The following is a 24,583-nucleotide window of genomic DNA, read 5'->3' on the forward strand; positions in this document are numbered from 1 at the left end:
TACTTAAAAGTTATTGCCTACTTTAAGCAGCAGACCACTCGGTTGGTATTTAGCAAAAAATAAGAGTTTCTATAAAAGTCAAACGAAAAATAAAAATAAAATTTTTGAAGATGTGACTTTAAAAAAAAAATGTCCGCCCATTGAGATCTCTCTAAGTTTATTTTCCGGCTAAGAGATAAAGAAATTGCTTAGCTTAAATACAATTTGCTTTTTCGTTAGAGTGGCTTCGTATAAAGTCTCGGAAAAAGCTACAAACATACAATTTATTTCATTCAAAGACGTTTACAGAGCTTTCTTTGCAGTTAGAAAAACAAATAAAAGGGAATGTTTTGTTCTATTTGAGACATGACATTAAACTGCTTCTATTGATTGAACGTTTTCTCTGATAGGTTTTTATTTCCTTTGTTTCAGTTATAGGAAAAATATTAAAGCTTAAACATAGGTTTTGCTTTTGTAGTTATTTTTTTCTGTTAAAAAACATTTTCTTGAGGAATGGTAAAAATAGAAGCAATATTGGCTTTTAAAAGTAGATTTTTTTTTTCTAATTTTTGGGGCATTTTCTTTTAGTAGAAAACTATTCTTTCATTGCCTCTTTTTTTCTCATTTTTTACAATACATTTTTTTTTTTTGGATGAGAAATTTTTAATAAGAAGTGAAATTTAAAGAATGCTAGTTACTTTAGGGCATTTTAAAAATCACAAAACATGTCTTGTATTATGGATAATCAAGTGCACCAATCGCTGCAAATTATTCGCTTCGCAATTTACTCCCTTCCAACTCTTTGCCTTATTGTGGGAATAAAAATGTCTTTATGAATTATTCCTTTTTTACAACCTTTTAAAAAATCTAATATAACAACAATAATTAATATATTCCCTTTTTACATTATCATATTAAATAAAAGAATACTGCAAATAATGATTAAAAAATATAAATCTAGTAAATGATATAGAGTCTCTCCGTTTCAAATTACTTAGTGGTCACGGGCGGATACAAGGGAGGGGCCATGGAAGCCCCACCCGAATCCCCTCCCCCACACACACACAAACCGTTTTCAAAATTATCCATCCATCATTATGTTATGTGACCATAATTTAATAACATGACCACCGAGATTCAAGATGGGCTACTTGTCAGTTAACTCGCCTAGTCCACCTTCCCAAGTAAACATGGAAAACTTATACAACTGTAATTCCAAGCCGGTCCCCCCAAAGACCAGGCCCTTACTTTCCAACTAGACAGACTTGGCCTCTTGTCGGTTCTGTTTAATAACTGCACACTTTCCAATATTTTTTTTTCATATTGTGCTCAAATAAAACTAAGTGCTTGCTGTAATCTTTTTAATTAATGATTATTAATCTACTGAAATGAGTCATCAGAAATAAATTAATAAAGTTCATGTCGCACTAGGCGCCTTTTTTCCTGGCCGATTTGGCGTTTTTAACTGACACTTAAACCGTTCGAGAAATGTTTCGTGACCAAAAACACTTGATAGGTCAGCAGTTCAGAACCGGTGCTGCGGTTCAGCAGGGCATCTTAATGTGGTTTTAGAGTCTTGACGATGATTTCTTTCATGCCATACCTCCAAGTGTTTTTTTAAAGGTCCAAAGAGATAAAAACCACTTGGCGCGAGGTTAGGACTACAAGGGGTAAGTGGCCATGCCTCCCAAAGCAAAAACCTTAGCACACTTCTTGTTTCACTGGAGTGACATATTTCTGTTAGCGTAGCTATCCTTCTAGCTGAATTTTTTTTCCTATAAGTATACTTGACAGCTATGATCATCTTCGTTATCTTTAGCGAGATTTTTGTTCATTCTGAGAATCTGCACACCTGTACGATTTCTTGTTACGTTTTTTTTTTTTTTTTCGATGAAACAACAAGAAACTATATTTAAGCAATTTCCGGGTCTTCAGACGTATACGAATCTATCGAAATGGGATATCACCTATGTATTTTATTTTCTACAACAACATTTTAATTAGGATGCTATGACCAATAAATGATCCAAAGCACCATTTCCGTTCCAGAAATTTATAATATTATTAAAAGCAGTTGCACGACGTTGAATACATTTTATTGATAACTTTATCACTAAGAAAAAGTGGGAACACCCTTGGGGTTCAGCTTCACTTTTTTTAGTGGAATTTCTACGTACGTAAAAAAAAAAATAAATAACTTTTAAAAAATTGTGAAAGAATGTCTGTGGTGGGTCTACGTCCAGAAGACCCCATAGCACCTAGAACCTTGACATTTTGTACAAAAATACTTCGATCTCGAAGGGTTTGCACCTGTGTATCGTTATTTCTAAATTTTGGAGTAGTTGTTCTGTAATTAATTTTTTCAGCTAATATTCCACGTAAAATGAACTTTTAAAGGGATCAAAGATTTTTCAGAACCCTTGACATCTTATGTCGTTCAAAAGAGACTTTTTTCTGCATCAAATGAAGCTTGTTCCAATTTTATCAGTTAATTAGAACAGCTCTATAAGGAGATCAGCTGATCTAACTTGATGAAGATAACATTAAAAAAAAAGTACAAGACTAAACTTAATTCAGGCCAGGATCTAAAGAGCAAAATTTTACTGGAAACTACGAATTTGAAAACAACTTTTTTTTTCATATAATTTTTAATTTTCAGTCTTATTTAATGGTTTGCTTTGTTTAAAAAAATAAACTTTTGATTTCAGAAATATTGTTTTTGGCAACGTTTAACGAGCAAATAAGCGCTTTGTCTTGCATATCACCTTTTGACCTGCTTCGCGAAAACTTTTTAAAATGAGGCAATTTACGTTATGCTTATTCCCCGAATTGATTTAGATTACAGGAGTCAAATCATTTAATTCAAAAGGCGCCATAAAACGATGATGAGAAAATGAAGTCTATTATAAAAAAAATAAATTTAAACCAAGATTTTTGAGTTTCATGTCTAGCTAAAGGGTTTGTCCTCATTTATACTTTTTTAGAATGTTCACCTTTCTGTGAGCTTTTGTAGGCTTTCGAGGTTCAAAAAAGAGTGTAATATTCTCTTTCGCTGAAGTTTACAAAATTATAACTTCGAAAATATTTATGTGATACGATGTATTAAGAATTTTGGTTTTGTAAGTTTTTAAATAGCTTATTTAATACTTTGTTAAACATATTTTTATTATGGTCTTTTTTTTCATTCTGTGGGAAAGAACTTTAATGTTGTACTAATTACAATAGGCTCTTTACATGAATTCTATTTTACGGGAGGGGGAGGGGTATTATTGTTTTTTTCTAACAAACGCGTATTTTAATCAAATTCTTCCTAATAGACGATAAAAATATTTGCGAAGTCATCTTCGAGGGTCGGTGAGTGTCAACGAGCAAGGGGCGGTGCCCTCTAGTTAAGTAAATAACGGCAACAGTTACCTTATAAATGAACGCATTTAACCAGTCGACATACAAACATTTTTTTCAGAACTTCAGTTTGGGATAGTAAGAAGAAAGTTGCTGTTGACACTTCATTGAAGCAAACACTATTGAAACTTTACTTCAAAAAATGAGAGAAAAAAAAAACTGTTCGAATTCACTGGTATGTGCTGTTTTACTAGTCGATCCGACCTTTTGTCACCAGTGGTGCAGCCAGGGGGATGTTTTGGGATCGAATTCCCCTCCAGAACCCTTGGGTTTGACATATTGCCAAACCTAATATGGTAGTTTATACACTAATGAATATTGTTATGACCAAAAATTCCCACCTAAAAAAGGCTTTCCAACTATGCTAATGTATGTCACTGAAATGTTCAGGCATTTCAGGATGAAAAAACGTCCGTCTAGTTATTTTGTTTACTGTGTTTTGTATTCATCGTAATAAAATTATTTACATAACAGGTTGAATCATCTGTTTGTGGAACTGATGGCGTGACTTACTTGAACGAGTGCGAAATGCGAGTTGCCGCTTGTAATAAGCAACAATACGTCGTTGTTGGGTCAAGGGGTCCTTGTGGTAAGAAAAAAATTGTGTTGTTTCTCAAATTTGTGTTAATTTATATACTGACTTTTCATTTTAGCTTTCTGCTTTAACGAAGCAGTGATTTGTTATTATTCTATTTTCAATCCAATGCCTTGTTAAAAAGAAATGCGTGTTTTTCTCAGCCATTTTCTCTTTTCATTTTCCATCCTAGTAAAATTACATTCACTATTCTTACTCTTTAAAGTATACTCTAATTTTAAAACTTTCGACACCTCAACTATATATATATATATATATATATATATATATATATATATATATATATATATATATATATATATATATATATATATATATATATATATATATATATATATATATATATATATTAATTTAATTTAAACAGTCAACTTGTTTTTCTAAGGAGAAAAAAAAACAGAAAAAGGATTTAAAAAAGAAAAAAAAAACAAAGATAAAAGCGTTTGCAAACTTGAAAGTTTTTTTTCATTAACTATCTTATCTAAATATAATTTAGTTTAAACAATTACAACTGGTTTTTTCTTTAAAAAAAAGCATCATTATCGATATTTCAATGTTAAATTTTACGAATAGAACCAATTTTTTACTATTGTTTATACTGTTAACTTTGCTACATTCTACGCCAATTTAAAATCTCTTACTCCCAATAATATTTAACTTTAAATATCAAAATTTTCTGCTTTAGAAAAAAAATGTTCAAACAATTTTTTTTTAACCAAGGTAACAATTTTTTTAACAATTTTTTTGTATCATGAATAATTTTTACAAAAGATGATTTGACTTTTTCTTTCACCTTGAATTATGAATATTAAATTCATTTGATGCTTTATCACTTACATTTTTTGCACCTAAATATCTCACATTCTAGTGTAATTAAAGAACCATTATCATAAGAGACATTTAACAACAAAAACTATTTAAGATGCGTCTTAAAGCCACTCATTAGTAGCAGCTAGATTCTAATAAGACATCAGTATCGGGATTTCTAATTTAAATTCATGATATGCACTCTTACTTGGAGTGTTTCTATCGCTTACAAGAACGATTTTGATGTTCGTCTTTATCCTAAGTTATTAATCTTGTTCCTTTCAAAGAAAGGTACATATTTTAAGGAAAAGATACTTGAAAATCTGGGTCATTATGTATAACTTCTTGGGCGAAATAAAATGTTTAAAAGCTTTAGAAAACTTAAAGAATTTCCTGATATGAAGCTACGGAAATGCCTTGAAAGTGCTTCATTTGGAGGGCAGTGAAAGTTCCGCAAAGATGATTCATTAAGATAAAACTAGTAGGAGTATAATTTCTGGTATTTTTTTAAGAAAGGAAATGAAAATATTTATTTTTTATTCGGAGAATACTCTTCTTATAACTAATCTTTTGAAACAAGCTAATATTTCGAATTATATGTAGCTGAATTGTTTTAAAGTAATTTAAGCACGATTGAAAATAGATTAATACTTTTCCCAGAAAATGTTACATTGTATACAGAAAATTTTCATTATTAAATTGAAATATTGTAATTGAGAAGAAAGGGTAGTTCAGATGATGAAATTTTTAAGAGTTAATTGATAAATGTCTGGTTCGATCCCAGGTTCATATATTTTTTCGTTTTAATTACTCGATTAAACTTTTTTGCAATACAAATTTGAGTTTATCTAAAAATATATAACAAAATTCAAAATAAAAAACGTATTCCATTAAGTCACAAACTGAGATGTTTAAATTTCGTAAAAGGAATTAAAATAGTGTTAGAGGTGTTAATTTCATATGATTACAAAATGAAAATATGGCTTTTTTTTCTTCTTTTAGTGCTTATTAATGGATTTGTAATGACTAAATAATTATAATATCTAATATTATGGGCAAAGTTTTATCTTTTCTAAGAAATCTTTTAAAGATGACCATGCCAAGTATATTAATTAAAAGAAAGATATATTCCTGCACGTTTATGTGTGTGTTAATATAGGGGAAGGTTGCCGTCAATGAACCACATAACATTTTTGACCTTTTTTAGGCAGTAGTTAAGACTTTATATTAACGATAGGAATAATTATACAGTATATTTTTCCTTTAGTAAAAATATTCGCTTTAATGTTAAATTAAAAAGAAATATTTTAGCATATAGTCCATTCATGGGAACCAGTTGCTATCGTTGGACTATTCAGTTTCCACCGACGGACTACATTCTAAATAAGAAAATCAAACCGTAAAATATAAATAGATATTACAGGAGAGAAACAAACACTACAAATAATAGTAAGTTATTAAAAAAGACTTATTTTTTAACTATGCCTTATCACAGGAGAAGCATAAAACCCCCTCAGGACTCACACAACACAGCTATTTTCACTACACCTCGCTCACCATTTGATATTTTCTAAAACGTGACTTTTTAGCTAACATTTCATGGGGCATCTTTTGAACAAATGGGAGTCCTGTTTCATCCAAGTTCAAAAGTTTTTATCCACGAAGATTTTACTTGACGACAAGGATTTTGCTATGGCACGTTATGAGTCCTTAGTTATCCACCGTCTTTATTTTACTTATTTTGGTATTTTTCTCGAACAACATACGTACTTGAAACTGCATTAAAATTTACTTTAACAGATACTGAATCGACTGCACAAGTTTTTTAAGTTGAAAATATAATAACTGAGGGGAGTTTTCAAAACTTATTTTAAAAACATTTCTTTATCATTATCACACTTATTTAAAAAAGATAGATCAATTATTAAAGATAATTGAGCTTAAACTTTCATCTTACTTGTAAGATTCCATGCATTAATCACTTTGTTAGCTGGTTCATTCATAGAAACACATAGCAGTTCAATGATAGCAACTGCGTCATTTTTAATGTTCTCATAGTTGTCACTGCTGCGACGGTTCATGATGAAACTTTAAATATGGGGAATTGTACTGGAAAATGTACTCTTTCAAATCAATGTTTCCATTTAGTTGTTCAATAATATTCAAAGCATGTAAAAACAAAATGTAAATGTCAATCATTATTAACCCGTAACAGGGGAGGTGAAAAAGTAACACGTAATAGGGGACGTGAGATCTCAGAGACCGCTCTACTTTCAATTCTTTTAAAAATCGTATAATTAAGATACATTCCTGTAAATTCCCTTAAATATTCTTTGCACTTTTGTTAGCACGGGGAAAAATATTTTTGAATTTGTAACTGAAATTTACCTTTTTCGAGGAAACTTAACAAATGCCTAAACATTTTTCGAGAGAAATCATATGCTGCAGTAAATAATGTTATATTCGTAATAAAAAGAAATCTATTATCAATTAACGATTTTGTTTTAGTTTTTTAATATATACAGGACATTTTAATACCAAAAAGTTGATTATATCACATTAAGGGAAAAACTTGACAACCCTTTAACTATTAGTATTTTACATCGTATTTCCAGGAATAATTCAGCCTTTATTGTCCTTAGAACATCATTGTGTGTATATATATATATATATATATATATATATATATATATATATATATATATATATATATATATATATATATATATATCAGTCCGTAAAACCAGAAAAATGAAGACAATAAACTATGTTTTGGTTTGAATGCTTAATCATCTTATATTTTTAGACTTGTGCCAAAATGTCCACTGCAAATATGGTGCTCGGTGTGAGAATGGGCAATGCGTATGTCCCATTGATTGTCCTCCAAATTATGAAGTTGTATGCGCAAGTGATGGCACAACATATCATAACGAGTGCGAAATGCGTAGAGAAGCATGCATCAGAAGTCAAGATTTCACAGTATTATTTTACGGCGAGTGTGAAGATGTTGGAAGTTCTGGCCAAGGTAAATGTGTCGTCTTTTCTGTGTAGTCACCCAGGTAGCACAATTAGCGATCCAGTGCACTATTTGTTCAAAGCTTTACTTTCATTACAGTTTAGAGCGGAACAATTTGTTAAAAAATCGGAAAATATTTTTTAAATTTTAATCTCGTTTTGAAACAGTAATAAAGCAACTAGTTGCTTGAAAGAAAAAAAAAACTGTCAGGATTTGAAGACACTGTCTTTAAGTAAAATCAACTCTGTAAACGCTAACATTGTTCTATCTTGCTATAAAAAAAGAGTCATGATGCCTATTTGGCTAATAAGAACAGCTTCTTGGTGATACAAACGCTCATCTTTTGTTATTAACGCCATAATCATATGTAGCACTACAATTAAACATAAGGAGTTCTTGTACAATCTCCATAACTGTCTTAGTCATGCTTATTTATAGGATATTTTACTTCTTGAAGGGATAACAACAGAAAATAATTTTTAACTTGTAATGGCAATATATCTGTACTGCCGTGTGCAGGTAAACGGCAGTATCTGCAGAAATGAGTTTTCGAGATATTTGAAGAAACACGTTTTGGATTCTATACTAACAATAGGAAATGTTGGAATTAGACGTTTTTTTTCGCGCCTTTTTTTCAGCGGTAACCAAATAAGCGAGCTTGTACAGTAAAGATAACGTACAACAGATGGCAAAAATGCAAAAAAAAAATAAAAAATGAAAAATTTGCAGTTACTGCCCTTTACCTGCACACGGCAGTGTACCTAAGAGTCAGACTGACGTATGTACAAAAATTGTGATGTTCCGTTTTATTTGTGCATCGTATGTAGAATCCTATTTCGCATCGAACCATGTGAACGTAAACTCTCCTGTATATTAGCGATTGCGTGACTTACGTTAGACTGGATCTGAGGTACTACATACATTCAAAGAAAAATAATGGTACTCAGTAAGATTTTTTCCTGCCTAAAATAGTTAAACAAGGTGTCGAAGATGACAAATCCGCAACATTTTGTTCCTAAGTATGGAAAACATTTCGAAATCTTTGAAAACAATTCTACTTAGAGCACAATAATTATACTGAAAATGGTTTGTGACATTTAAATTGTTTATTCTGTTCCGCCCCGTGCTTGCTGCCGCTCTTCAACCACCAAAGATTGCTTTGCCATCTTATTTGGTTCACGAATACTTAAAGATCCTGTTTAGAAACATCAGTTACAATATACGTTACCATTAGAGCAACATAAAAATCACACTCCCCTTCCTGTAGTAGATAGGGTTTTGGTAAAACACTCATTAAACGTAGAAAAGTATTAAAATCCTACATAATAAAAATACGTATAACAATATTATTATACGTTGTTATTGTAAAACGCTTTAAAGAGCACCCCTATCCCAGGGTCCAAACTAACCTTTACCAAATTTTACAGCTTAAGGGCCTTCTGAACAAAACAAAACGGCCGTTTTGTATGTTTCAAAAGTCACTTTCAAATTCGTGGTCGCTAGTAACATATTTTAGGCTTGAATTGAGTTCAGCCTAGGACTGTTTTTTAAAATAGACATTTTTTCTAAAATATTAGCTGTTCTAATTAATTGAGAAAATTGGAACGAGCTTTATTTGATGCAAAAACAAAATTCTTTTCGAATGATATTATTAAGTTAAGAGGTGTGGAAATTAATTGACCAGTTTTTTAGGCAACTAGCTGTACCCGACGCGCATTGCTAAGCCAACAAAAAAAGTACATCATTATACCGATTTTCATGACAATCGGTTGAACGGGGCAGAAGTTGCTACTCTGCAGTGCCACCTGGTGGCGAGTGGCTTCAATGAGCATATTATGCACCTTCTAAGTGGAAAAGTACATATATATAGCAATTTTCATAATAATCGGTCCAAGTATCAAGTGAAGCCGTGAGTATACTCAAATTTTGTACTCACGCAGTTTGCAAGATCAATCAATCGCTAAAAATATCAAATAGAAAAAGTTTTAAATCCCCCCGTTGCATTAAAAGCCAACAATAAAGAAAGAATTTATTTGTTCAAACTCAAGAAAAATTGGCAACAGCTAACTTCTTATCAATGAGATCTTTCACGCGAATTAATTTCTGCAGCCGATAATTTTATTCATATTTATCCAATGGATAGTGACTTAAATTGGAATAAAAAAGGAACTATCGATCGGATTTTTTTCGAACTGGTCTACAAACATTCCCAGTACCAAAAATAAGAAACGGTGAAAGTTTCAGCCAAATCTGCCGGGTAGTTTTTGAGTTCATGGATGACTTACAGACAAACATTCATTTATATATATATATATATATAGATTTACGCAAATTTGAGCTTAAAAAATAATTACAAAAAACTACTTTGAAGTTTTAAAAACAAAACCTCAAGTGCAAACCACCGGGACTCGAAGTAATTTTGTACATAATTTCAAGACGTGCTGTATGTAGTCTCCTGTATGCAGGCTCGCCGCAGACTTCCTTTCAAACTTTCTTTGATCTTACTTTTTTTAATATATTGAAATTACTAAAAGAAACCATGTGTTTTACCATTTTGGAATATGTAAAACGAGTGTCAATTTCGAAAGGAATCTTCCTTATGCGATATTGTTTTATTTTTTTTCATTTTTTTAAATATGTTAAATAATTCGAAAAATATCGGCTTACTTTACAATAGATTTAAAGTTTTTTTAAAAATTTATTTTGAGGTTTTTCAACTCGGATAGATCCGTTTCCTTAATGTTTCAAAGAAAATTTTATAAATACAAAACAACTTGAGAAAAAAAAATGTATGGAACTTGTTTCTATCTTATGCATTATTCCCACAAAATAAGATTTGTTGCTTTTATTTTTGACAAAAAAAAATTACATCTAAAAATGCGTATAAAAAGACATTTTCAGCTTTTCGCTCCCAAAGGTGAAACGAGATTGGCATCAAATCCGTGACAAAGGCTTACTCAAAAATTCGCAACAGTCATCATATTATTTCGCCGCATATAGCAACAATGCATTTATACCAGTTCCGCAAAAATGTGTTTAGGTCGCATGAATGTTTCATAAAAAGGAACGGAAGTTTTGAAGATTTTTTTGGCCATTGCTTTCGTTACATCTTTTTTCTTCCTCTTAACAACTTCAACGGATAATGGAGTATAAATGTAAAAGTTTAGAGAAAAGCGGGGAGATATTGACAATGCTTGTTCCCGGGGAAAGTTCATATGATAAAAAATCTAAAAATAAAACACGATTTTGAGTAAATCTCTGCGAAGGAGTTATTCTGAGATCAAAATGTCATAAATCGAAGGTTTTAGTATCCGATTCTTTTGTCCCTCTTCAGAAGTAAAAAGTAGGAAATATTTGAGGCATAGAGTAAATTTTGGCTAAGCATATGTTGAAAGAAACGTAGGATTCTTTTATTATCGTACATCCATTCAATATTTAGCTAATGGAAGGAGATAAGACTTCCATCACAAAAGACAAGACAATAATTTGCTTTTTTTTTCATATTTTATTTTTTTCTTCTTTAGTGCTTGTTTTGCGGTTGCTTGTTTGTGCTCATTTTGCTTTTACCCTCTTTCTTATCTCTCTTTCTCTCTATATACATATATCTTTTTTGAAAGGATGTTTTTACATTTTTGAAGTTAAGATTTTCAAAACTTATTTTTGAATTCGAGTAAAATGAAACATCAACGTTGATAAAACAATATCTTTCAAGAAAATCGTACAAATGACGTTTTTGAGAAGTTGTATTTGAACCTTTTCATCTAGACACAAATGTGCTCAACGCAGTGAAATACTCGTGAGTGATAAGACATCATTAAGAAGGACACTGGTATCCACACCAATTATAAAGAATTAGTTTACCAATTATAACACAGAACAAAGACAGAAAACCAGAAAATTTGCATTTAATTATATGATTGCCTTATGTACAATTAAACTATTTCCCGTTGCTTCGTTGTTAGTCAAAAAATTCCTTCCAGATTGTTTTCCGTTCTCTGTCTCTCTCTAATTCTCTATTTAAAGATTTTTTTATGTGTCAACGTAACTCTTGATAATTTTTAAGTAGAAAAAATATTCGATAGAGTAACATGAAGTGTTACTATATATATATATATATATATATATATATATATATATATATATATATATAAAATTAAAAAGAAGGATCGCTGATATTAACTGGAATTGGATAGTTTGTGTTAGAATGTAGTTTAACAATGATTACTGCAGAATTATTTCACAGCTACTCTTACAGTAGCTGTTTTAGTAGGAAATTCAACTTACATAACGAAAATAAATACTCATCAGACAAGTGTGTTTAATTATTATCCGCTGTTCATTGCAATACTTATAAATAGTTGCGTAAAATTCTGCTTTAAACGCTAATTGAGGCAACAAGACATTTACGTAAATCAGTTTTAATAATTTTTTTTTCAATATATTCTATAATGTGGTTGCTCCGTGGATAAAATATGGTATCGACATTTCAACTTGGTAAGGTTTTAACGAAGTCTTCAAATGTTTAACCCACACAATGACATCTAATCTGGCGTGGGCAAATAAACTGCAGTATCTGCAGAAATGAGTTTTCGAGATATTTGAAGAAACGTTTTGGATTCATTTCTTACAATGAAGAAACATTTAAATTAGACTTTTTTGACCCTTTTTTTTCAGCGCAAAGCAAATGAACAAGCTTGTACAATAAAGCTGACGTACAATAGATGACAAAGATACACAAAAAAGAAATCGGAAATGAAAAATTTGCAAATACTGCCTTTTACCTGCCCAGAGCAGTACTTATTTTTCTTAAACACAATTGTTATTGATCTTTGAGTGAATGAGGTTGTTTCCTTCAGTCAAAAGTAGTACTTTTTGTCACTAAAATTGATTAAATAAGCAAAAAAAAAATAATAATAATAATAACACGGACCCAGAAAATACTTTTTTTTCCCCAACAGTTATTTTTTAATTATTTTTTTTTTAATGTCCGATTTTTCAAACAAGGCGTGGTCTTGATGACGTCACAGATGTTGCTCTTTGGCGCATCTTTCTACCACGTTTCCAAGTTATAATAATCAAGAAGCGAATTAAAATTGCGCTCTACACTTGCTGTGCACCATATCGTTGCCAATACACGTGAGTAAAGATGCGAATTAAATATTTTGCTCTGTGAATGGCAACACTGGATGGCATTTCATCACCTTTGATGTCATCGGCAGAAGCATAAATAATGAAAGCTCACCGATTTAAGTATTTTTTTTTTAAATATTAAACTTATACAAATTATTTTAAAAATTGTCGGATCCTATGTTTTTAAGCATGCACTTTCACAAAAAAAAAAAAAAAAAGTTTAAAATTTTGGAAACGACCCCATTGTCTCGGTTTTATGCGTTAAGCAAGATATAATATACGCATGCATTCGAGTTATGGGATAAAGAAGCACAAGATTGTATTTCTTTTTTTTAACTCATAAGTTAAAAGCAACGTTAAATTTTATAGAGTAAAGATAGCTTTTTGTAGTAGTTGAAATGTAAAGATGTTGTTGTTAAAATGTGCAAACAAAAACCAAATGCATGAAATACACCGCCAGCTCAGTCATTTCCAGCCGAGGACTGCAGTTTCGTGCTTATTAGCACTCATCAGCCCGGCATAGGAAAGATGACTGAGCTGGAGATGGAAAACCTCTTAAGTAAGCCAAGATGCCAAACAAACTGGTAGCTAATATAGAATTTGCGCAGACCAGACTGAAACCAGGGAATGACTGAGCTGGCGGTGTATTTCATGTATTTCTGCATTAGCCCTGGCTATTGGGCGGTAATTTATTGAATATACCATGCCTTGCCTTCAATATTCGAGTTGAACCGAACCATTGTTTCGGTCACTCGTCTGGTCAGCGCTAATTCTATATTAGCTACCAGTTTGTTTGGCACTCTTGGCTTACTTAAGAGGTTTTCCATCTCCAACTCAGTTATCTTTCCTATGCCGGGCTGATGAGTGCTAATAAGCACGAAACTGCAGTCCTCGGCTGGAAATGACTGAGCTGTCGGTGTATTTCTTATATTTCTGCTTTAGCCCTGGCTATTGAGCGGTAATTTATTGAATAAAAACCAAATGTGCACTTTTTTTTCATTTTATGTATAAATATTAATATGCTCAGGTTTCTAGGAATGTCTTTTTTGAAAACTAAACATGCAATGAATAATTCAATTGTTTAAAGTTTTTTTTTTCTTAGAAATTTAGTTCATTTATTTTTTGTCCGAAGAATATGGGTATTTTTCAGAACAGTGCTACCTTTTATCATAAAATTGTCTTATAGAAGTTGTCTAATGTTGACTGCTCTCATAATAACATAATTTTAATTTTGATTCGACTCTTCCAAACTTTTTTAGACATGGGATCTGCTGGCAGAGGATGCATAGAAAAGAATTGCAAATTCGGAGCAACCTGTGAATATAATGCTGACAATCTTCCTCAGTGCGTGTGTGATTTCAATTGTCCTCTCAGCAGGGAACCTGTCTGCGGATCAGACAACACAATTCATATGAATGATTGTACTTTGAAAGAAGAATCATGTCGGAACCAGGAACAAATTTATATTTTACCAATGAAAATGTGCGAAGGTAAGATTTTGCTACATTTAAGATTTTCCTTTCGCTTTTTTCAAGTATGCGTGGATTTTTTTTAAACAATCTTAAACTACTTCTCATTTTCCATACTTTTGAGGCATACAGTAAAAAACCTCGCAATTTAAATGTACAGGGTGTCCGAAAAGTTCTTGATGCATTTTAAAGATTCGTAGAAAAGCATTACATTGTTGTATCAATAATACTTCGCAGGTTAAAGAATTTTTTAATGACATTGTAAACTAGTATGTTGTGGTTATCACGAAACTTTCTTCTATATCTTTCTTGTGAATTCTGATCCCTCCCTATGCTTGAAGAGAATCCAATATTCCCAGCAACAAAAAAAAAAAAAAAAAATATATATATATATATATATATATATATATATATATATATATATATATATATATATATATATATATATATATATATATATGCACACAAAAACTTGACGACCGTCCGAATTCCTGAATTCCAGCAAAAGCAAAGCAAAGAACGACTTGAAAGTTATTTTAAAAGCCGTGCTTGAATTAATTAGAAGTTTTATTTGTTAACAAACATAAGATGGCAACAGTTAAAAAATTTTAAATCATTGCGATAACATTTCCGATTATTTCCCAAAAATAAAAATTACGTGAAATAAGCAGACGACAGTATTACAATTTATCTTTCTTATTGTTGCATTTATAAAGCTATTTTTATTTACAAAAAAAAATCAGCCCCCCCCCCATGAATTGATTGGCACCAAAATTGAAACAACGCTTATTTACAAATAGATTCACATTTATTCCAAATTTCATCCAGAACGTAGCATTACTTCTTGAGATATGGCACTCACAATGAAAAAAAAGAACATTCGATTGCGCCACCCCCTTTTCAGCTTTTGACACCAAAATAAAATCACCTATTATGCCCTCTAAGGGCTACTTGTCGATGAATTTTTGTTTGATTCTGTTCTTTATTTCTTGAGATACAGCAGTCACAATTGACAACAAAAAATGTTCTACAGCTCAACCCCCATTTGCGCTATTGACACCAAAATTGAATCAGCACCTGTACCTGTTAGGGACAACATATGGACCAAATTTTGTTTGATTCTGCCAGTTACTTGCTGGGGAATAGCAGGCACTTATAACTCAAAAAAACGTCCCATTGCTCCACCCCCTTGGAGGAATTCGTGCCAAAAACCATTGGGCACTAGTTCACATAGCGGCACATATGTGTACCAAATTTCGTTCGATTTCATGCGGTAGTTTTTGCTGTAGAGCGGTCACAAAACAACTGGTCACACACAGACGTGACACACACACATACACACACGCACACACACGCACACACGCACATACACACACACACGGACAGACGCACATTTTCCAAAAATGGTCGAAATGGACTCAGCACGCCTGAAAGCGTTCGAATCCGTCAAAATTCGAAATTCGAAAATTTGCACGAACCCAATACTTTTTTCTATATATTAGATATAAAAGAAAGTAAAAAGGAGAAGCATAAACAAATATATAACTGTAAGTAATTGTTATATCGTTTCAGTAAGAATTAGTTTTTTTTACTGTGAAGTCCGTCAAGGTAAATTAGTTATAATTACTTTTTTCTTCTATTCCTTTATTTTTAAAGATATCATTAAAAAAATATTGAACATGCGAAGTTTTATGGTGCAAATCGCATATTGATACAACAATTCTTGCTTTTCTATTAATTTAAAACATGTCAATAACTTTTCGGACACCTTGTATTTTTTACACTGCTTACGATAACTGCATGGACACCGACGATAAAGGCAGTAAAGACACTTCATTTGTGTTCAATTATTGTTAGAGCCTCCAAGAAAGGAAGTAACTGCCTTAACCTACCGGGGCATGCTTTTTACTAGTCCTTGATGGTATGTCCTCATCAGTCCCAAGACCAGCTTGGAAAAAATGTATTTTTAAAGTATTTATATTAACTGTTTCTAACACAGAGAAGTATAGCAAAAATAAAAATAAATAAGTATATATTTTTTAATTTTGACAAAACAAGTGCCTCCTGCAGGAGCGATGCTAAAAAAAAAGTCCAAATCAGAAAAAGAAATATTTGAGTAAAAACTGTTATCTTCACTTGACAAAAAAAAAAAAAAAATGAATTTAGCAACATGTTTAATTTTTTTCTAGTATAAAAATAACTGAAAATCGGGACACTTATCAATGTGCGTGCATTTTGTAATTTTTGTTTTTTCAGAAAATGATAATTTCATGACTAAAACCTGTCAGTGAAATACATTTGTCCGTACTATCATCTACTAACAATAACGTTAACTTATACTGTGTAGCAATGAAATATTTTATTCTCCTATTCTCTCTTACTTTGTTAGTGCTGTTTAGTTTCTACCACAGGTGACAGTGAGACTGAGAAGGGTACGCAACAGGTTTTCCTTTTACTCGGCTTAGAGAGGACATTTAATATCTTTCTTAAATTTAAGATGTTAACACAATTTCTGAATTTTTTATATAACTCCTTCCAAAGGTTCTCAATAAGATTCTGTACTATGCTCTAGGCAGTCTAGTTAACCCCATTTGCAACATGCCTATCCGTAGACTAAATTGATTAAATTATTGATGACGAAACTTGAATTCCGAGACGATGAGCCTTTCTCGTTTGTTAAAACACTTACATACATACATATTTAGGTATTTAATGTTAGCACATGTTTTCAGTCGGTAACGTAATCAATTTTGACTTCTAAAATGAAGCAGTGTTGTTGCTAGCAACACATGGGATAAAAATTGATTATATAGCATCTCCCATTGTTAAGTTGCGGGTAGCAATATGAAAATAAAAATAGATTATTTTTCCTCATTTGCTGTACGTATACGTTTTGTTTAGTTCTCTGCTCTTGCTAATGCCTAAATGCATGGCCAGATTCTTCTGTGAAGAATAAAAGTTGGTTACTCATTCAAGTATAGTATTTTTACAATGCTAATCAACGTTTTAGGATATGGGTCAAAATTGATTTGTTGTTTTTAGGATAAAACATGGTGTCACCAAATTTCTTTTTAATTATGAATCATTATTTAGTCAAAAAAGCAAACATGCAAGATACTCCTAGCAATTTATGCAAGAGAAAAGAACATACATATTGTTTATACCAGGCATTAGTGAATTACACAAGTATTTTCCAATTTCTGCTTAAAAAACTAAAGAATATGTCACATAATTTAAGTAAAATAAGGTGAAGTTGAATGTTTAATCTTTTGAAATAATATAGGTACATAAACGAAATGCTTCCATTCATAGCAAATAGCTTCACTCACAGACATTACTATCGATCAAAGGCAGTACAACTTCAAAGCTGAATTTTCTTAATTTTTATTCAGAATTGCATCTGGAATAAAGTTCAATCCATCTACTCTACTTCATGCACGAAATGTCAAATTGAATTTACTTACCATCCATTTTATAATAGCCTTCTGTATCGAGCTGTACTTCTGACTGCATTAGCTCTTTTTCGGAGCACCGTGACTTTAGGGCAGCCATCAATGTCTTCCGAATGATATGATGATGTATTACTTAACCCGGGCTTCCATATACATCACGCTGTCATTCCTAACTCTCTTTGGATTTATCTTAGAGGCACTCAAAGCTTGATGATAGCAATCCAGTAGACGTACTGCGATTTATTTTAGCATTGCATTAATGCACTTGCTGACAAGACAAATCTTAGAACTTGTTAAGTTTCAAAGATCTTTCTAGGTATAATTTTTCTTTTTTAATACTGATTCCATTACTAGGAATTTTCCGTTGATTTCTGTCTTTCCTAGTCTGTGTAATAGATGTGACATTTTTGCTTCAATTCTTGAAAATGAATTTCTTAACTAAATAAAAATGTCAAACATTCATCATTAGTTATTCTTTTATCATGAAAAATTTATCGTAAATCATTCATTTATCTAAATCTCTTCATATATAAATAAACTCTCAGTCAGAGAATGGGACAAAGTAAAATGTATTTTACCAAGTTTGCAGCGCTACCTATCTGGTAAAATAGTTAAAATGGTTTTCAACACATATTGTTGATTCCAGTAGAAATTTATATACCTCTCAAGATCAAAGTATATAATAATAGGCAGGTCTGTTACAATTTATGATATTCACAATGATATTTTGTTGTTTCTCAAAAGTAATTTTTCTTATAATAGAAATATAAGTTTTTGTAATTAACATTTTGAATATTAATTGATTTAATGATGCATTTCGGGCTATATATTTGCATTACGAGCATTAGCTCTTTTTTGGAGCAGGGGACATTAATGTAGATATAAATGTCTTACAAAGGAGACAAAGATTTATTACGTAACTCGAGCTTTTATTCATATACATCAAGCTGCCATTTTTTTATTATCTTTTGACTTATCTTGGAAACACTCAAATCTTGATGATAGCAATCCAGTAGACTAACACAACATACTACAGTTTATTTTAACATTGCGTTTATGCATTTTATGGCAAGACAAATCTTAGAACTTGTTAAAGTTCAAAGATCTCTCTATGCATTTTTTTTTTCTTTTTAACTGATTTCATGACGAGCGAACTTTCCATAACTTCTTTCCAGCCTACGTTTTCATCAACTGTATGCTATACATGGATTGTAGGTTGAACCCCGTTAAGGTTTAGAGATCTCTCTATGGATATTTTTTTCTTTTTACTACTGATTTCATAAGTAGTGAACTTTCCTTAATTTCTCTCCAGCCTACGTTTTCATCAATCGTAAGCTAGACATGAATCGTAGTCGTCAATTTTTCTCCTATCAGTAATGTATTCATCATTCATTTGCTTTCATAAAGTCATTGATGGTAATCCTTAGAGAGCTCTTAACACTCACAGAAATGAACAAGTTTTTCATCGTATACAAGTAGAGTATTTGTACTACGTTTAAAAGTGATATTTTCTGCTGACAATCGAACAGATTGCATTATTTTTAAGCCCTTTTCTCAGTCGGGGGGCGTTAGTATTTAGTAAAAGTCATCAGTTGATTTCTTTTTTGCATGGTTCTTAATTTATTTATTCTTAGTTGGTTCAAATTAAAAATAAAAAATATATAAATACTATGACTTTTGAACAATAATCGATACTGAAAGAAAACAAAACATTTATATTTTTATAGATTATGTAATTAGTGAATTGATGATAAATTCTTTTAAGTTAAAGTTTAGTTTTAAATTACTAAGATGCGTTGAAAAGGCAAGCATATAATTTCAAAATATTATATTAATAGTTATTTCAAAAATTTTGCTTTTGATGATTTTTCCAGAATACAAAGATATACCTTGTGATGGTGAGCCTCCATTATTAAATCCTGTTAATGGCAAAGAATATTTTTGTGGCGATGGGGAAAATTCTAAACGCTGTCCACCAAGCAGCTACTGTCACAAAACATCATCATTTGCTAAATGTTGTAGGGAAGGTAAGTTGACTATTTTCATGGCTTCTTAAAAAATGTATTGGGTTTATTAGTAAGCACAGCAACTTTGTCGTTAGACAATAATAATCCAGAATAGTCAGTTTTGATTCTTTACTTTTTTGGGCAAATGTTACGTTTATTAAAACGACAGCAGTTTGAAAAAGTAAGTAACTAATATTAGTTTGGAAAAATCTTTCGAATAGACGAAAGTGCCTAAAACCTCGATTTTGGATAATTTATTCAATTGTTTTATGTTAAATGATATGCTTGTGTGTACCCAAAAACGGTGGAGACATGTTACAAAATTTCAATTACAATGTATTGAAGTGAAATACATTCGGAAAAACGGAATTTACGGTACATTGTTCTCTATGTAATTTAACGTTGTAAAATTTTCTCTTTTCGTTTCTTTAATCATAGTTTTTCAGAATAGTACCAGAAAATTCACTAATACAAGAAGGTTGTTAATAAGTTTTAGCAAAAATAAATAAATAAATAAAATAATGCTCATACATGTTAAAGTGCATAATGAAATGCTATCTGTAAAACTGATCTGTATGTGACTCGCACTGTAACTCAATTAAAGTTCTGGTACAATGTATGAAGCATCTAGTTTATGGCTTATTGGCAAAAAAAGCGAATTTTTTTACAACGAAACATCATTAAATGCCAAAATTCGAAATGTGTAGATAATAGGTATTTAGTAGGTACCTTAAAACAATACAATTACGAAATCCGTAGTTTCTAATAATGGTACATTTCATCACAGGAGTATAACCGACATAAATCAAAAATATATAATCAACTAAAATAATATGAAATGTTGTAAATGTTCATTTTAAAACATCTTTGAAATAACAAACAAGGTTATGAATCATAGTAAAAGAACATTTTCTTCCTTATTTCATGTAACATATCCTTTCAGTAAAAGTTTTTTTTTTTTCAATTGTTTCAAAAATAACAATTTAGTTTACCAAATGTATTTCAGGGCCCGATTTCAAAACAATATTATTTATATTATTATTTTTTTCGTACAATTTAATTTAGAAAAATGCAAAGTAGTGAACAACGTGTTCAAAAACAACAGCTTAATATAGTTACTAGAAATTTTAATACATACTTAGGGTATTTGCGAAATGATCAAATTTTAGAAAACAAATTAGAAATTACTTTGTATTGTTAATTGAAAAATCAACTAAATAATTTTTTTGTTTATGACTTGAAATTTATATATTTCATTGCAAAAGCATCCTCATTTTCTCCCTATTTTAAAATTACTTTAAATTAGTTGCAACAAAATCACTGACAAAAACGTATGGTTTTATTTTTGGAGATCAACCAACACCATTTTTGGAGATTATGATCAATCTGAAGCAAAATATAAAGTACATTTATCCACGCGTTTGGGAAAAAGAAAAAAAAAAGATTTTAAAAGTAAACACGAGCTTAGTTTTAGTGCACTTTCATCCACCTATTTCCAAAAGTTTAATGCTCCCAGGTAACGATTTTCTTACAAAACGCTTTACGTCGTAAAAGCGAAGAAGTTCATCTGTCTAAGACAGTGGCTAGGACTAAAATATCGTCCAAAAATTTCATTGTTCCTATATTGCTTTACTGCAGGCTCAATCTCAAATCCAATTTAGAAGCGAAGTTCTCCGAAGCTGCCGCTGGATTCACATCTAATTTACACAATGCTATAAATTTTAGGCAATGAAAACGAATTTTATTCTTCGGCCATTCCCTTCTATTAGTAGGAATGAAGGATTTGAGAATAAAACTGCATAAAACACGTATTTCCAACAATGGCCCATGGATGGCTTTGAAAGATTTACAGTGCAATCAGGCACTTTCGGGTTGATATAGAGGCCGCCAATACCCGGGGATTCTACCCTTTATATTCCGTTTTATCTCAGAAAATCCTCTGTTTTTCCTATACATTCAGTAAACTTGAACGTAAAAAATGCGTCTGCCTCTGATCGTATTTTTTTCTGGAAGATAATTTAGTAGAAATGCTATTATTCTTTATTATTTATTTGCTTTTCCGCATGCATTAAAGAAATTGTTCTTCGTATTAATCGACTACTGCCAAGTAAAGCTTGCTTAGAGAAGCCTTTTTGCATGTTTTTGAAGCAAGAAAAGATAGACAAACAAAAGATGAAAAATAAATCATTTGTTTCACTAGAAAGTTTTTGAGAAAATACTATTTTGCGAAACGTATTCCAAAATTTAAACTTTTGTGTACGAAGCAATGATGCATTTAGCTTTAATCATCCGAACAATACGGCCGTGGGCAGGTAATGTGCAGTAACTGCGAATTTTTTATTTCTCTCTCCGTCTCTCCTTTTCTTTTTCTTTTCTTTTTCTTTTTCCCCTCGCATTTTTGTCATCTTCTTGTATGTTACCTTTATTGCACAAGTTGTTTATTTGGTTTCCATTTTAAAAAAGGGATGAAAAAACATTCAGTTAAAAAAATTTTTATTGTTTGTATTCAATCCAAGATGCGTTTCTTCAAGTATCTCGAAAACTCATTTCCGCATATACTGCCGTTTACCTGTTAGCAACAAAATAGATCTTACCACTGACTACAAATAAATAATTTTATCAACTTTGCAAAGTTGATAAAATTAATTAAAGTAATCAACAGAAAAACAAAGCTTTTCTTTTTTCTTTTTTTTTTTTGTTCAAAAATAAAACATACTAGTATGAAAAACTTAAAAATATTATTTTCCGATACGATAGAATGTAGTTTACCGAGTAAAATCACCAATATTTTGTTTGGTTTTCGTTCAATTTTTCACGTTGATATCCATTACACTGAAAATTTCTCTCTTAATGTATCAATGTAGTGATGCCCTCACGTTGTATCTTTATTAAGTTGGGTTCGTTCCAATTTTCCAAAACGTTATATGAAGCTGTTATAACTACATAATCAGAATTAATCGAACTCTTAGTTATGGCACTGTACCTACTACTCTTGTTATTAATAACGGAGTTGAATTTCAGTCTTTAATCCATAGGGTTTTTTAATGTTTTAATCCTATGTTTACTTCATTTTAAAAGTGGTGATTCTATCGCTTTTGATTAGATTATAATTCTTCTCGCTTTCCGATATTATGACACTTGAATTTGCTTCCCTTGTGTACTCTGTTTTTCAGGTACATACATATTTCATTTCAAGGAAATGTTAACTAATACAGCAGTTTTCTTCTTTATCCCTAATTTATACACTCGATTCAATTCCCCTTTAACGTAATTTCTAGATTTGAGATTTGCAGACCAAGCTTATCAATATTATAGTTTTGAGCCTTCATTTTAGGAGTACTTTAATAAGCATGGCATTATTAACAGCGAAATAATCCATAAACCGCTTACTGCCAAATAACATTTTCATATTTTAAAAATTATGTTGACTCAAAAGTTTGATTCATCTTGTGTTGATGCGATCATTCATTTATGTCTCAAAAAGTATATAATTCAGTAGCCATGAATGTCTAACTCCAGAACGTGTTTACCTACTTAAAATTTAAACTTGTTTGGAAGTACTTTAGCGAAAGTAAACTTTATTTGTGTTCTTTCCAAAAGACTACTATTTTTTCTACTATTCAATTCAATTTTGTATTTAAATTATTTAACGCACGCTTACTTTGAGAAAAAAAAACATCTTTAAACTAAATCTAACATAAGAAAATGAGTTATTAAATAGCCTCAAAATATTCCAACGCATTTCAGAGTGTTTCACATAAAACCATACGTGTTTCTTCAAAAATAAATCTAGTCAGTAAAAAATCTAATGCATCTTAAAACAACATTGATAGAAATACCATCACATATCATAAAGCAACAATTCCATTACTTTGCTCCCAAAGGTACATAAAATCCACTTTGAATTACGGTTCATTTTTCGGGAGATGCTTCCCAATGTTTATCTCTCTCATTTCATTACACAAAGCTCAAAAAGATTTCTTCCCAGAAATGACGGGTTACATTTTTGCAAATAACATATTCTTCTTAAAGTTAAGATAATGTCAAAGCAGCACATAAAACGAAACAAAGCAAGCGGTAATCCTAGGGAATTGCGAATTCGTCTTCAACGTGGAGGGATTTATCTTAATCCTCCATAAATAGCCAAGGCAAAGTAATAGCACTGCAGCACTAAACGTCACTTGAGGTAAATTGCTTCCAAGCTATTCTGCAATTTTTTTCCATTTCATTTTCAGAGGAAAAATGGTTCGAGTCAGCAACCTTAATAAGGTTAAATAAAATAATCTTATCCTAGAGGCTACAAAAGATTTAGATTTTTTATGGACATTAATGAGGTTGGTGAGCTTAATTTGAATTACATTTCGAGGCATTTCAATTTAAAAAGTGGTTGGTATTTTTTTTTCTAATGTATTAGAGCTTTTAATCCACTAACTCTTTGAATCAATGTACAACGTGCTGTATTTTATACGTAATCTTTTAAGCATCACGCATTAAAATGGTTTATAATTCTGCCATGAGCAGGTAAACAGTAGTATGTTCAGAAACAAGTTTTCGAGATGCTGAAAAAAAAAATGGATACAATATTAACAATACGGTAATTTTGAATTAGATTTTTTCAGCACTTTTTTTCAGCGGGATCCGAATCAGCAAGTTTGTACAATAAAGCTCACGTACAAGAGAGGAAAAAATGCAAAAGCAAATTTGAAATGAAGAATTTGTTGTTACTG

The 24,583-nt window shown here is 31.1% G+C and overlaps 1 protein-coding gene across 1 annotated transcript in view; it reads left to right on the forward strand.

Annotated features, from left to right (window-relative positions):
• The window catches only part of LOC129225314 (agrin-like), a 338,344-nt gene that overhangs the window by 210,491 nt on the left and 103,270 nt on the right, over positions 1-24,583 (forward strand). Inside the window, 4 exon segments of the mRNA XM_054859904.1 lie at positions 3,856-3,970; positions 7,590-7,808; positions 14,189-14,419; positions 19,725-19,877. Of these exon segments, the coding sequence (XP_054715879.1) occupies positions 3,856-3,970; positions 7,590-7,808; positions 14,189-14,419; positions 19,725-19,877 (718 nt within the window).

Source organism: Uloborus diversus, chromosome 6 (assembly GCF_026930045.1).
Source record: "Uloborus diversus isolate 005 chromosome 6, Udiv.v.3.1, whole genome shotgun sequence".
In the NCBI taxonomy this organism is placed as follows: Eukaryota; Metazoa; Arthropoda; class Arachnida; order Araneae; family Uloboridae; genus Uloborus; species Uloborus diversus.